The 16,667-nt window shown below is 40.0% G+C and overlaps 1 protein-coding gene across 1 annotated transcript in view; it reads left to right on the forward strand.

The window, feature by feature from the left end:
- SLC24A2 (solute carrier family 24 (sodium/potassium/calcium exchanger), member 2) overlaps window positions 1–9,241 on the forward strand; it is a 276,790-nt gene extending 267,549 nt beyond the window's left edge. The window contains exons 10-11 of the mRNA XM_011930355.1: window positions 4,180–4,346; window positions 8,773–9,241. Of these exons, the coding sequence (XP_011785745.1) occupies window positions 4,180–4,346; window positions 8,773–9,022 (417 nt within the window). The 3' untranslated portion in view covers window positions 9,023–9,241. The remainder of the gene's footprint in view (window positions 1–4,179; window positions 4,347–8,772) is intronic.
- The last annotated feature ends 7,426 nt before the right edge of the window (window positions 9,242–16,667 follow it).

The raw sequence follows: 16,667 nt of genomic DNA on the forward strand, positions 1-16,667 counted from the left end.
GTTACTAGCAAGATCCACAGAAAACGTTGGCTGATACACTGTCTTATTTCTACAAGTTATTTTATATTATTCATATCACAGTTATTTTACTGACATTTGACCTCAGATTACTCTTCCTGGATAGTTCCAAAACATCACTGGCTTCCTGAACAAGTTCTCTGTGCCTTGGAGTCATTATTTTCTATACTCATTGAGAGACATTTGCTACCAACACCTGGCAGAAATCACAGCAGAAGGTGGGCTGCTTTTCAGCCTCCAGATGTCCAGGCTGAAAGGACTGTTTGCCATTTATAACATATAATAGTTTTTCTTAATAATTATCTTTTATTTCTTCATATACTAATAAAGAAAAAATGGTGTTTTCCTAACTTGCTGGGATGTGTTGTTTCCCAGATATTTCTTTTTTGCCACTTTATAAAACATCATTATGCAGGGTTCCATCTTTTTTTAATGATTACCTTAATTCCAGTCTTGTTTTCTTTTTATTCTTTCAAAGAAAAGGAACACAAATTCAATGCCTGAAACAATAATTTTAAAAAGCCAAGATGAATGAAAGGCATAAACGGAAGCCTTACTTTTCAATGATGGAAGAGAAGTTTTTTTTTCCTATAGAAATACTTCCTTCAAAACACCCAGACAGCTGAACAAAATAGATTCTGTTCCAAGAAGTCTAGCTCTGATTCTGTTGTACTTCTGAACTATAAAATCCATAGTAGTTATACCATTTAGTGTTCAACTCGTTTGTTATCAACACTTTTATCATAAATGCTATTTGATAATTTGGCTACTGTTTGGCAAAAATGTCCTTTACCTACAACGCTTTAACGCAATTTGCCCTTGGCTTTTTTTGTGGTTTTTTGTGTTTTTTTTTTTTTTTTGGCCTTTTTGTTTTTGTTATTCTCATTGCTTATTGTTTTTGCACTTTAATGAATTTAATGGGTGATGAAAATCTGTGGTTAAAGTCAATCCTGCATCTAATATTAGAAGTTAATTTTAAGAGTCAAATAAGATCTTTTGTCTCATTTAGCCAATTAGCATTTTTTCAGATCCTCCTTAAACCAAGGCACAGAACTGCATTATGGAATACTGGGAGCAGCATGGGCCTCATAATTGGCTTTTTTTTTTTTTTTTTAGAAAATGAAAGAATTTCCCCAAAAGACTACTGATGTTCTATTAAAAGCTCTAAGCCTCTCTGGTGCTCCCTGATTTTTCAGAGTACTGTCCCGTCCATGTACCCATCATCTTTACTGATTTGACAAAAGTTAACTTGAGTGAAATGTACTCAAAACAAGCTCATGAAGACTAGTTCTCCTTCCACGAAAGGATTTCTAGAGCCACACAGATTCACCAGGGGTTTGATGTCTAATGAAAATTCTCATGAAGTTTTCCATGATGTGAATTGGCCCCAGTAAGCTCACTTCTGTTCCTGCTACCAGACACCTGACAGTCTAATAAATTGGAGAGGGAAAGGAGTAATGTCTGAGTTATAAAATCCAGTTTTTTGGCCAGGTGCAGTGGCTCACACCTGCAATCCCAGCACTTTGGGAGGCCAAGGCATGCGGATTACCTGAGGTCAGGAGTTCAAGACCAGCCTGGCCAACATGGTGAAACTCCATCTCTACTAAAAATGCAAAAATTCGCCAGGCATGGTGGTAGACGCCTGTAATCCCAGCTACTTGGGAGGCTGAAGTAGGAGAATCACTCGAACCTGGGAGGCAGAGGTTTCAGTGAGCCGAGATCACACCACTGAACTCCAGCCTGGATGACAGAGACTCCGTCTCAACAAAACAAAAAAAATAAAAATAAAGTATAGGTTTTTTTTTTTGAACATTTACTTTATGCCTGACACTGTGCTATATGCTTTATTTGCATCATCACATATAGTCATCAACAATTCTGAGTGGATATTTTCTTCATTTTACAGATGGGAAAAACCGAGACTCAGGGAAGTTGTCTACCTTGCACTAGGAGTGGCAGGCTAGGATTTGCACCCAGCACTGTCATCTCCCAAGCCAGTGCTCTTAACCACACCACCATCTTTCTCTTCTTCAATTCCTGTGTTTTCCTGTATATAGTAGCATTCAAACTCCAAATATGAATTATTTTGTTTATATTTTGGGGACAAGGTCTTGCTATGTTGCCCAGTCTGGTCTCGAATGTCCAGGGTCAAGTGATCCTCGTGCCTCAAGCCCCGAGTAGCTGCGACTACAGTGCATGCCATTGTGCCCAGCAAATAATTTTTGAAATAGTCGCTACTTTAGAATTCCCTCCAAGAATTTAATTATTAAGAATGTTCTAAATAGATTGGAACTTGCCAACAGTGACAATTGTTTAGTCAGCATCTTCTCAGTCTTTGACAATGCGTCACTCCAAATCTAACAAATTGACAACTTTTGAGAATATTTTGCTCAAATAGGTCACTCCTGTGCAAAACTCTTATTGAACTTTTTCTAGGAGAATCAGCAGAAAAACATGCTGGTGAAATCACCTGTGTATGCGGATTGATTTGCTTACTCAGCAAATTGGTACTAAGAGTCTGCCATGTACCAGGCTCTGTATGTTCTGTCAATTAGGGAGATCACAGTGACCAAGGTGAGGATCCTGCATATATGGAACTTACTAATGGGGAGCAGTGATTCTGTGGTCCCATGAGGACAGGTTAAGCTAGTTCAGCTCATCAGGCTCTGGAGCAGGCATGATTATCAACATAAAAATACGCTTTTAAGCTAGGAACCACTCTATTTCTTATAAAAATAAGAATTTTTTAAAAAGGATTAAGAAATGAGTGTATTCTATTTCCTAAAAGCCTTTATCCTTATGTGCTATTTTGGCCCTTTAAATTTTTTCAAAAAATGCTGGACATCATCAGATAACCTATTGGAAACCAGATGGAAAGCATTATCTTGAAGGTTTTCAGAGCCACAGTTCACCAACTCCAGCAAAACATGTATAGGTTTTAAAAGTCCCAAGAGGCCAGGCACAGTGGCTCACACCTGTAATCCCAGCAGTTTGGGGGGCCAAGGCAGGAGGATCTTGAGGCCAGGAGTTCAAGACCAGCCTGGGCAACATAGTAAGACCCATCTCTAAAAAAAATTAGCCATGTGTGGCAGTGCTCACATGTGGTCCCAGCTACTCTAGAGGCTAAGGTTGGAAGATCGCTTGAGCCCAGGAGGTTGAAGCTGCAGTGAGCTATGGCTGTGCCACTTCACTCCAGCCTGGGCAACAGAGCAAGAACCCATCTCTAAAAATAAAAATAGTAAGTTTTTCTAGAAAGTCCCAAGGAGACAAATTGCTCAAGAGAATGGAGGAGCTTCCACCTGAGGCTAGACTAACCTTTCAAAATAGAACTCATCAGTCTTAAAAGGCAAAGACAAAGACCAAAAAAAAACAAAAGTTAATAACCACCCTCCCCTTGCTTTTCAATAATAATGTACTATTTACAAAGAGTCTTTCACAAATTATCATTTAGTCCTCATAAGTACATGCTAAAGTAGGTATTATTATCCCGAGTTTATAGGTGAGAAAGTGAAGATCAAAGACATTGTACAATTGGTACAGTAAGCAAAATGTCAAGAAATTAACACATACCAGAGCCAGATCTTGGATCCAGGTCCTCTGACTTTCTGGCTTTTGCTTCTCCACAGCTGCTTTGCTGTGTGTTACCAAAACCCAAAACACCCAGGATCGAGTTTCCAGTGGAAATGATAGCACCTTGAAGTGTTTAAGAATGGGTTATAGACACTAGGAGATGCTAAAGGAAAATGGAGACCTTGGGTGTCGGTCCTTGGTTTTGGTAGTAAGTTGAAGGGCAAATCTACCACAGGACTTTGTGCCACTGCCCCTAGATTCCATGGCCAATTGACTTTTCTACCTCTAATCCGGCAGCTTCCCTGACTCAGTCTTAGAAAGCACCATATAAACGCTGTAGTCTAGCCCTCTAGAGCTCTTGATCGGGGATTATCTGTTTCTCATGTGAACATTCCTGATGCCTTGGGTCTGAATATCCTAAAAATATAAACTCTATTAGCAACGATTGTGGCTTATTCATCTTTATCATCTCAGCACTTTGCATAGCACAGTATAGAAATGCATTAAAAGGAGGTTGCATTGAAATTTTTGTGGTTTTTATGATTTTGTAACTTCAGACACTGAGATGTGTATTCCTGTCCTGACATTTAGGTTGGAGAGACAATCGGCATCAGTGAAGAGATTATGGGCCTGACCATCTTGGCTGCTGGGACCTCCATCCCTGATCTTATCACCAGTGTCATAGTGGCCCGGAAGGGGTTAGGGGACATGGCTGTGTCCAGCTCGGTTGGAAGCAACATTTTTGACATCACTGTAGGGTGAGTAGAGATAGTTCTACAAAGGTGCGCACTAGCTCCACCAGTGTCTTTGTCTTCTTAGAAGCTGCCAAGACATGACCAGGATCTCTGAGCCTACGACTAACCAATACCAATACAGAGTAAAGACTGAGAATACCATTTCATTTCCCCAATTCTATTTCTCATTTCAGAGAACTTAATGAAAAATAAGTCATCCCTAGACAAGCAGAAACACATACCTACATACAGAATGGTTATTTTAGGAAGTATTTTGGGAGAATTTCACTTATATAACAACATTCAAGTGGAACTGAGATATCATGTGATAGCTTCATGATAAGAATGTTCACATTCTAATTTTAATTCAAGTCCCCACCAGCCTAAGGTGAGATTTGGATTTTAAGGCAGATTGGGACAAACATAGGCCCATCATACATATCTTTTATCCTTCCTTCGAAAATACTGACAATCTTGGCATTACCATTTCTTTATCTGCAGTGGTGAAGATATTCTAGGTTTTTCTGAAAGCCGGAAGGCGAGATCTGTTCTTACAATGAGGCAAACTTGAGCTCTCAATATGAATAATCACTAAAGTGAATCAGATTGGGGTTTGGGGTGCTGTGATCTCTACCATTTTATTTAACTTGTCAAAAGTAAAAGTAGTCTGACAAATAAACTTGAACATCAGTACCCTGAGAAAATAAGATATAAGACATTATCCTTACGTTCCCTGGAGTACTGGGCTTCTAACACTTGAGTTTGGAACCTTACTAAAAGCACCTACTTTCTCATTGAATATCTTAAATATTGTTCTGTCTTGCACCTTTTCATTACCATCTTGTTTTTCCTACAGTGTCTACCACGTGCACTGTGTGTACATTTTTCTCCATTTAAGCCACACAATAATCCTATGAAGTATGTATTATCACCCCTATTATTCAGATAAAAATATTGAAAGGCCCAGAGTTCACACAACTATTAAATGTGGTAGCTAGGATTTGAACAAAGAGTCTGTGCTATCAGTTGTAGCACTCTCTCTGCATAAAACTCTGCTGTGAGTGTCCACGGTCTCAATCACACGTGAGCCCCCACTGAAGAGCTCTCTGTGCTTGTCTGACTGAAAAATTCCGACTTATCCTTTCAGTGACAACTTAAATCCTGATTTCTGATTCCCCTGGGCCTGACTTAGAGGCTCTTGTCCCTGTAAACTCTCTGTACGTCTTACTCTTGTCCTGGTATATCTGCCTACTAGACTGTGCATCCCCAAGAGCAGGAACTCATCAGAGCTTACTGCATTGCTATCACTGGTAGTTGTTTGACACGTTTGTGGAATGGATGGATGGGTGAATGAATGAATGCCTAAACAGTGTTTCTCAATTCTGTGGTCCAAATATTCATAGTAGTGTTCTTGGTCAATCTCTTGTAAAAAAAAAAAAAATAATAATAATAATAATAGTAATGTTCTATAGTATATTATAAAGAATTATAAAATGCTTTTTGTTCATTATTCTTAAATTATATAAACACACACACACGGAAGTTTAAAGAAAAGTCACTCCTAATTCTATCACTCAGAAACAACACTTCTTTTTTGTATGTTTTCTTCCATGTATTTCACAAAGTTTTCTTAGTAAAATATTCAGTTTTATTTGCTTGGAAGGCTTTTATTTTTCCATTTTAAAGCAATATATGCCTGGCATAGAGAGGCATCTATGAATAAGTTAGTAAATCATAACCATTTTTCTAAGACTCTTCATAGCTGATAACATTTTGTGGCTTCAAATTTTCCCTCTTGTTTTTCAGTGGCTTTTTCCTTTTCATTTATAGGATTTTTAAAATTGTTGTGTTATGGGAGTTTTGATGAACATCTTTATGCAGAAAAACCTCTTTCTAATTATTTTGTTAGGACAAATTCCTTTAAGCAGTATTAATGAACTAAATATTTTGAACATCTTAATGGCTATTGATGTATTTTGTATATTTCTTTTCCAAAAAGTTCTTTCCCAAGAATTTACACCAGCTTACAACATTTTTGACAATATATTGAGCGATGTCATTAGCAATATATTAAATGTAAAAGTTTCTTCATAGCTTTGCCAGCATTTTCTTTATGCTTCTAAAATTAACATATACTCACAGATTTAGAAAATAAAAATAAAGCTCCAGGGCGCGGTGGCTCACACCTGTAATCCCAGCACTTTGGGAGGCCGAGGCAGGCGGATCACAAGGTCAAGAGACTGCAACCATCCTGGCCAACATGGTGAAACCCCGTCTCTACTGAAAATACAAAATTTACCTAGGCATGGTAGTGTGCGCCTGCAGTCCCAGCTACTCGGGAAGCTGAGGCAGGAGAATCGCTTGAACCCAGGAGGCGGAGGTTGCAGTGAGCTGAGATCACGCGACTGCACTCCAGCCTGGGTGACAGAGCAAGACTCTGTCTCGGGAAAAAAAAAAAGAAAGAAAAGAAAAAAGAAAAGAAAAATAAAGCTTAAAGATCAATAACTCACCACCCTTTTGAAATTCTTGTGTATTTCACATGATTGAAATTACATTGCTATTTGTGTGTATGTATGCATCTTTCATTTTTAGCTTCCAATTGTATTATGGCTGTTTTCCTGTAGCATTCTAAGCTTGTGATTTTTAAACAGCTATCTAACATTACATTTACTTATTTGCTATTTAACTAGTTCCCTGTTATCAGAGGTTATTAGAGATACTCAGTTTTTTATTATTCAAAATAACAGTGAAATGATCATTTTCTGAGTAAAATTTAATCTGCATTTTCAGTTATTTTTATACTTAATTCCTGACAATAGAATTGGTAGACCAAAAGGCATGAAAAGTGTCATTTTCCCCCGAAAGGTTTTTGCAAGCCATTTGTAGTGCTATTAAACTCAACTTCACTAGAAGCATATGTGTGTGTGTGTGTGTGTGTGTGTGTGTGTGTGTGTGTGTTTTAATAAGAATAAAATTGGTTTTGGTCTTTTCTTCACGAGATGGAAGAAGAGTTTTTCCCAGACCAAGTCCCTGTCAACGGCTCTCAGTTTGGCATCACCGCCACTCTCAGGCCCTCCCCTTCCCTTTTCTGACTTTTCACTGCTGACCCCAGGATGCCAAGGCTGCCCCCCTCCCACTAAGAACTGGAATTACCCCTTGTTCCCAGGCTGGGAACCCCTCCCCGACAAGTTCACAGAAGGAAGCCCCTCCTGGCCAGGCTCTAGTGGACAAAGTGCCTGTACTGATCCTCACAAGGCAGTAACATCGATCACTTCAGCTTGGCCCAGGTTAATATATGCACCCAGTTAGGGGCTGCATGTGCCAGGCCTGGAATTTCAAAGATCCACAATGCATGGGCTCTGCTTTCCAATTCCCTCTCTCCAGCATAGGAGGCAGATCTATAAACTCACTGCCCCTTTCACCCTCATTATTTCTCTCTTCCTTTGGAGAACATAATGTTTCAAAAGAGTACCTCCTCTTCCACACCCTGAGACTAGGCCAAAACTGAACGTCCCTTAGCTTTTGTCATTCAGAAAGCTCAGCCAGCCAAGCAGGTATCTCCTTAGCCACGATGCTGTCTTTAGGCTGATGGGTAGAGCCAGACGCCTATCACCAGCCACTTGGAAATGCCCATGTCCCCTGAGCCCTGCACTTCCAGCCATCTTCCTTTCTCAGAGTTCTAGTCAACACTTGTGGTGTAGTGGAAACTAGCTCTCCTGAGGGCTTTCAGAATCACCACCCTGGATAGGAAACATAAGAGATCCTCAGATTTTAAAAGCTGAATGACAAGGGAGAAAACAGGTATAAAAATATACCTGTTTTTAAAAAAAAAAAACACATCACAAATGTAAGATACTGCCTTCCTTAAATCTTTCAAAAAGACCAATTTTTCATCAAACAATTGTCAACATCTTTCCCAGAATAAACTTCAGACTATGATATTGTATCATGGCCCCCACCACCGTCATTTAATTTCACTTGCCTTTAGATTGTTATTTAATTCATTGCTATTCTTTGTCTCCATTTTTTAATATTTTCCTCATTTTCACCACTCATTTCTTTACCTTTTTTGCACCTGCCTGCTCCCTTCACCCTGTGCAAATCCTGCAATTCACCTTTTTAGGACTGAAAGCAACATTTTAATCTCAACTAGGAAGGAAACAAAATAATTTCCCATCAAATTCGCAAATGGAGAAATCACCTACAGCAGTCATGTCTTTGATGTTGTCTAACTGTTCTCCCTGCTCTGAATTCAGTCAGAACATAAAGGTTTTTAAAGTCCTATTTCCTTATGTGGTTTCCTGGGCCAACCGTGCCGGAGTCATAGTGAACCTAACAAGACACACAGATTAGAGTTCCTGAGAACATAATAGGTTGTTTGCCTTCTTCAACGTGTCTGACTACTCCCTTGTCTTCCCACTCCCCTCTGCCCTGCTTCCCTCCTGCACAGGCTCCCACTGCCCTGGCTCCTGTACACCGTCATTCACAGATTCCAGCCAGTGGCTGTCAGCAGCAATGGCCTCTTCTGTGCCATCGTCCTTCTCTTCATCATGCTGCTCTTCGTCATCCTCTCCATTGCCCTCTGCAAGTGGCGAATGAACAAAATCCTGGGCTTCATCATGTTTGGCCTCTACTTTGTGTTCCTGGTGGTGAGCGTTCTCCTGGAAGACAGAATTCTTACATGCCCTGTCTCCATCTAGTAGGAAAAGCCATATCTTGCACCAGCAGCATGAATGATCCCTCCCCACTCTGGGCTCTGGGCTCCTTGACCTCTTGAGAAGAGGCAGCTGGCACACAGCCCTGGGTACCAAGTGTCCCTCCTTGATGGATTTGAGGAGAGATGGATTCACACTGGACCCATTCACTTAACAGGCTGCTTCCACCTTGCCTACTCAAATGACTTCATGTAAGAGACAAAGAGAACCGTCAATATGGGGCTTCTCCCTATTCACCACTGACAGGTACTCCTCGCTGGTCGGAGGTACATTCGATGCAAACTACGACAGAGGCTATATATATACACCTATAAATATACATACTATAAATATACGCACATGAACACACAAATCCTGCCTGTTCCTGTACTATACCTCTCCTTCCATACCTATAGATTAGTACATACCTGTAAATAAATAGAAAAATTTTATATATATAATCATATATATATAAAAGTACAAATGCATCTTTTCAGGGATAGCTCTAGTATATTTATAGTACTTATTTGAAGAGGGGCATCAACCTGCAGTCTGGACTTTACCTCTTAAGTGCAAGAGGTGAATTAATGGAACCAGTAGACAAAGGTAGCATTGCTGTGACCTTCAGCCTACCTTGGACTTACTGGGATCCTGCCTAGTAAGGTAGATGGTTCAGGGAAATAGTTTGCAGGGAGGACGGCTTAGTGGAGAAGGTCTGTAGGGGCCCTGAATTGAGCCTTCCAAAACATTCCCACAAGCCAAACAGGGAGACCATCTGCCCACCTCCAACTGAGTACCCTGACCAAGAAAGTCAGGGTACTTAGGACAGACAGAGGTTAAAAACCTAGGCTGGGTGGACATTGGTTTGGGGAAGCAGGGAGGTAACCAGGGTTGGGCTTTTTGTTTTGTTATGTTCTTATATTGTCCCAGCATGCAAGTAGAAAATATGACTACAAACCAAATTAGTGCTTTTTCTAGGACAGCAAGACTATATAAACTGAACCTGTATTTTTCCAGCGCATGTCCCATTATCATCAAAAGAAGGGGGGTAAGTTTAGCTGTGATTGTCATTTAGATATATTTTGATGCTAAGGGCTGCCAAGAGAGCCTAGATGTGTGATAAGAAACCATCCAGTAAAGGTGCTTAGTGGGCCTTGCCACCTAATGGGATGAAAGGGCATAGTTCTTTAAAACATTTTCCAATGTAGTCATAAAGGGCTTTAGTGTCTTAAGAAATCATTATTCCCAACAGCACTAAATTAACTCTGATCAGCATTGCTTGGGTTGAGACAGCTTAGAGATGCTTGGAAAGGCATTTGCATACTCAGTGCACCCCAGGAAGGTTTCTGAGTGCTAGGTCGAGTTGTACCAGGACCAGACTTTGGTTAAAGTTCTTGTAACATCTATGTCTCTTCTTCCATCAGGACCTTATCTGAGATTCTGTCTAGGTTTTAGAGTACACTGTATTTGACAGCTTCCTTACACTGGTTTGAAGCTATTCCTCTAACAATTTGATTTATTGATTTTGCTCAACGTTACATGGAATATTTTAATTTCATGCATTCAATGCCCCCAAGTTCTGTATGACACCTTATGTAATTTCTCAGATCCATGTCAGTAGAAAATAAAGCCAGCAAGGGGGAAAAAATAGGCAAACTAAATTAGTGGAAAACTATATAGAGCGCTTTTCATTTCTCCAAGTCATGCTTTCTTTAAAATCAGTTGAAAAATTGAATCAAGGATGGTTCATTATTCTGTACCCATCCCATGTCTAAGTCGGTACATACGGCATACGGGAAATTTCACCGTATGTGTTCCTATCACCAATCTATTCTCTCACTGACGCCTGCTATGATTTTGTTGTGAGCACATACCTCTTAACATAGGAAGATAGGATGCAGAACTCACAGCGGAATAAGAGGAAAGGTAACCTGACAGCCCCAGATCAAGCTCAGTATTCCTTCCTGAAAACCCCAGCTCACCCCACAGAGCATGGCAATAACAGGAAATGCCCATCATTGCTCTTCACCCACAAGCGAAAAGCACTTCAAACCCGAGGCCCCCGGGAAAACAAGAAATCAAGATGGCTGCCAGTCAGAGGCTGGCTTTCACGTCTCCCCAACTCGGCAGAGCGGGGTCTTCAGATGTGTGACAGTGCCTGCCAAGCTATTGAAACACCATCCAATAGAGGCGCTCAGTGGAACCTGCCACCTAATGGGAATGAATCTCATTCATCAAGGTCAGGACTTCGTACTGGGGCAAGAATTTGTGCTGCTTCCTTAGAGTGAAAGAATGAGGAAGTGAACTTTTAAAGTTTAAAAACTCCAGTTGTTTTCCCTGTGTATTTCCTGAAGGGCAGCGAAGCTGGTTATTGTGTGAATTGTATATTATTGAGCAGTGTGTTGTTTGAAACAAGGTTTAAATAGGTGACTGACTCAACTGCAAACAGATTATGTAAAACAAAAGTTGAAGGAGACCTGGTGCCACCCTCTTCTTATTCCTGATCCTCCCCCTGCTTCCTCACTCCCTCCCATTTATTCCCAGCTCACAGTGAAGAACGATCCAAGCAGCTATGGTGCCCTTTGCTTGTTTCAGAGCTCTACTTCACAGGAAGTGTTGTGGTCTTTCATGTGAAGTTGCATTTGAGAAGACAAAATTTCCAAGCCCCATTCCCACATCAGTCATGTGCACTGAGCTTGACTTACAACAGCACTGCTCCCTCACTGGATGGGACACAAGTGATTCCACAGCCTGCCCTTGCTTTCCCTTCATTTCTGTATAAGTGGTTATGTGTTGAGCCAGGGTAAATTCAGAGAGATGTGTACAAAGTTCAACAATGGGTCTTTAAGCCATTCAAACCATTGGCATAATTATAAGAAAGCACTTTCCACATCATGGTCGCTAAAACAGGACATCTCTAACTCCTTTCCTGCATGACTGTGTATATACATATATAAATATATATATATATATCTTTATACCAGATCTATATGTACACATATAATATGACTTACATCATCACCCTCTGACCCTATCACATTCAGGATTCTAAAGCAGGGAGCATCAAGTTTGCCAAAGTCAAGGAAGAGGAAAGTCATGCACACAAACCAAAGGGAACATTTCTTCCTGGTTTCATAAGGTTGTTTGTTCCATGCACGTATACCTACAAATATTCACGTTATGTACCTATATTTTCCCACCCTAAGAATATCAATTTATAGCCTTAAGGAACTCAGTCAGCCATATCCCTAATGCTAATATAGAGGCAAAGAATACACAACAGAAAATACAGAGCAAAAATTTAGACTGCAGATACTCTCTTTGCTTCTCTGGAGCAGGGTATAAAAGATACCAACAATTCAAGAGCCAACAGTGTACTAATTCATCTACAGTAAACAAGTTGCATGCAAATGATTTCATTTACTCACAGCAAACCAAGCAGGTCTTGCTTGCTGTCACCGCCTGCCCTCCCCCATACTTCCAAGGCAGCAGAGCAGCTTGGCTCAAACTGACAATTCCCAAATAGAAACTCCTAAATTGCATCTGAGAATGCCCGTGCCATCTCCAGCTGCCCTCTGCACCTGACCAGATCCTGATGAACTGAAGCTGAAGATTAGATGGTGTTTATGCAGCTTCCCAGGACCTAAACTGAGTCAGTGACAGAGCAATGATATATGCAGGGACTAAGGGATAGGGTTGTTTATACTCTCGGCAGATGCAGAATGTCCTAAAGCCTTGCCCAGAAGATTATAAAAAGAGGTGGAGACTGTTTTATATTCAGGGAAAATGCTTTGTAAGGCTTCTAACAGGTGTCACCTGACAAGGGCCATTATAATTTCTTTTATAGGGAAGACATGAATCAGGTGGTTTGGAGCCCTTTCAGCAAAACACAGCTGCCTCACTGATTAGACATTTGACAATGTTAATGTACATCCATTCCTGGGCAGGGAAAGAGTTGGCAAACTCCCCACCACTGCACATAGCTTTTAAAGGCCTCTGGAACAGTGTGAGAAGAGCTGAGCTACAAAGGGAGCCCACCTCCAGACCACCTTAACAAAAAGTTGACCAAAGAAATGACACCTGGTAGAGCGGCCGGCCAGATAGAGTTGAAGAAGAGGGAAGTTGTGTTAAATGCTCTGCAGAAATTACTGCGTTGGACTATCTAACATGGGTCTGATGGCAAGCATTTCAGAACATGTCCGGGTGCTTTCCTCCCCACATCTACCAAACACACACCCACATTCCCACACACACGCAAGATTATGTGGATGCTATGCTTCCTTGCAGCTGGACAGATTTTTTTTCCAGTAAGTAGGTGGCCCTATTATAGGTGGCAGCGCTGTTCCAGAAGAAAGTGAAGCTGTTCTCAGGGTGATTTCTGGAGAAAACAACTCTCTCCTGAAAGCATGCATAGAAGTCAGTGCTCACTCTTGCTAAGCCACATCTTCCTTCGCCATCCAGCTTAGTATTTTTAAAAGATACCTCCCTCAACCCCTATACCTCTTTCAACAATATTGTCTTTAATTACTAAATAAGGCCTTGTCATTAAGAGTGGGTTAGGGAAAAAAAAAGAATAAGGAAAGGGAAGAAAGGAGATATTAATCTCCTAGGATTCTAAGAAACCAAGTATCACATTGAAATATATCCCTGTGTAGTTTGAAATGGTTACAAATATCAGGCTATGTTTAGCCAATTACAAGAGCCCATATACGGTTTTAGATTTTTTAAAAAAATAAAAAATAAACCATCTCAGGAAGACCTTGGGAAAGAAAAGTAACCCTGCCCTGTTCCACCATCTATTTACAGTTAGTTCCCTGACTCTGCCTCTGCTTCTATCTTTGTGTTTCATTTTTAAACTCACAGCTTCATATTTTTTAAATATATAGCCAACAAGAAAAGCAATAAGGGAACTACTACACAGCCAGCTCAACTCTATTACTTCTTATTACACCATGGCAATATTCCTTTTTCAACGGGAGCTTTGGACCTGCACAGGTTGTGGCAGGTAATCACCAGGAGCTTGTAGGCATCTGTAGAAATCACAGGCACACTCCTGTTTGCTCTGGAAGGACTCTGTTTTCCACACTGACTCCCCCCAGCTAATGTACACACTGGCATTTTGCATGCCTTCCTCACACGTGGGACAACACCAGCCTTGCTCAGAACCACCCAAACTCCACGGAGGTCCTTAATGTGGTTAGGGACAGATTTCTTCAGAAAGAGTAAGAAACAGCTACAAAGGACAAACAAATCCACAAGTCAGGCAGCATTTGAGAGGCAAAAATGACCCTGCAATTATGACAGGATAGGCAACTCTTTTCAAATTAGTGCACAAATAGTGAGGGACTGTGTAGAACACCATATTATCTAAGCCAAAGCACTTCTATTAGATCATTCATTGACAGGCTGGAAAACCTAATAAAATTTTTAAAAACAGACAAATATCTAAGTCTGAAAGAATGCCATGGAGCTTGCATAGGCTCCCACCAAAGATGTAATTCCATCAAGAGGGTTTGTCTAGTCTATCACGCTAATCCAAAGGATAATCCTCTTACGGGGGAGATACCAGCATAGATGCTGGTGTGACCCAGCTCAATGTTTAACAACCATCAGCATCAGAAAAAGCCTCCCTCCAAGTTAACCCAAACCCCTCCCCTTAATGAACCTGTTTTTTTGTTGGCAGAAAGTAACTGCATCTGGGTACCCTTCACTCTTTGCCCCAGACATAGTTAGAAGTCACCACTATGTGACTCTTTACCTATTTTCATTAAAATTATCTTTAGATTTTTGAGTCTTTAACCCTCTTAATTTTTATAGCTCCTCTCTACTAAGCCTTTTTAAATTCCTTATATTGTTCTTAAATGATTATTCATAGTTCTTATGACTAATCATAATCACTGTCTGAACAGTGTTGAACTATACTGGGTGCAGCATGACCATGAAGCCCTGGTGAAGTCAAGGTCACAAACTGTTTCTAAGGTCATTAGGTCATAATCTCAGACTCACAAAGAACTCACAATCGGGAAGACACCACTTGAGATTACTCCAAAGCTCTGGGCCTGCACTTACACCCACTAATTTATCAAGAGGAATCAATGTTTTTATTTTAAAAATGAAACTGGGGTAAATGGTTGGATCTCCACTTATTAACCAGTACTGCAGTGTGTTTACATCATTTTGTGTGGTAGGTTGGATAGAACTTGTAAAGCTGCTGATTGATCTCATGGGCTAGGGTTCACCAAAAGGATGGGAATTTGTTTCTGCATTCTTACATATTGGGTTGCATATTCCTTCATAATGGAGCCGTAAGTAACTAAGGCCTTGGAGACTAACAGGCCTCCAAAATACTCAGCTAACCAAAAGAAAATACTACTTTTTAAAATCATGTCATAAAAAACAGAAAAGTAAAAAAAGTCTGAAACCCTGAATAAAATTATTTTAAGGATGAAATTACATGCATGAATTAAGGGTAAGTAACTTCTTGCCATTTAATTAAACAAATCTCCAATTCTTCTCATCAGAATAAAACTGAAGGACAATGGATGCCTTTTGGGGTTTTTAATTTTTAATATTGCACTTTATAGTACTTCATAAGAGACAATTGTCTTAATTAAAGCCATAAAATACCAATAATACATATATTCAGGGCTTCTGAATATAGTCAGTCAATAAGCAGTCCATGAGTCATTCCTGTTTTGTATTGTTTATTGTAAATTGGAGTTTATCTGTTCTATTTTTATTAACTACAATTACTGTTCTAGGCAATCCTAATCTACTTACAAATTTTAGATGTGTGCTTTAATAAAACTGTTTGAAAATCAAAGAAATTATTCATTTCACAAAAGCATTCTTCGTTTTCAAAATAGCTTATTACAGTTTATTTAGCAAGTTCTAATAACTACATGGGAATTATTTTAAAATTGTAGATTTTTTTCAGGAATCCATTTTGCTATGTAAAGCAGAGTTCACCCATATGGAGAATGAAATAGATAATTAGCAAACATATACCTGGGAAATGTAGGCTGTGTTTGAGCTTTTATATAAATATAGGATGGGTGTAAGAAGTTCCCTTATAAAAATGGCAAATAGAGACATACAATTTTCCAGTAATTCCTTACGCCTAAATTATTAACCTTCCTTCAGAGGACACGTAGGACAGCAGACTTCACAATGCTTTGGTGGTTATTTTCCTCCTCTCTGCTAAAATACACAAGTTCTAACCTAGTATGGTACACTGTTTACACACACATACATGAAGATGTCCCCACAACTAAAAACTTTAATGTTTTACTTCATCACAAATTTTGATATAATTTTTTCTTTTAACAGACAGGGTCTCGCTGTGTCACCCAAGCTAGAGTGCAGTGGTGCAGTCATAGCTCAGTGTCGCCTCAAACACCTGGGCTCAAGCGATCCTCCCACCTCAGCCTCCTGAGTAGCTGGGACCTCAGGCACATGCCACCATGCCTGGCTAATTGTTGTTGAAAGAGTCCAGAGATGATTTATAATAGGTAATAAATGACTAAAATCAAATCTTAACCTTATTATTGATTTTGTTTTTTTTGTTAAGAGATAGGGTCTCACTATGTTGTCCAGGCTGGTCTTGAACTCCTGGCCTCGAGCAATTCCCCCACCTTGGCCTCCTCAGTAG

Source organism: Colobus angolensis, unplaced genomic scaffold, assembly GCF_000951035.1.
Source record: "Colobus angolensis palliatus isolate OR3802 unplaced genomic scaffold, Cang.pa_1.0 Scaffold86, whole genome shotgun sequence".
NCBI classification, from domain to species: Eukaryota; Metazoa; Chordata; class Mammalia; order Primates; family Cercopithecidae; genus Colobus; species Colobus angolensis.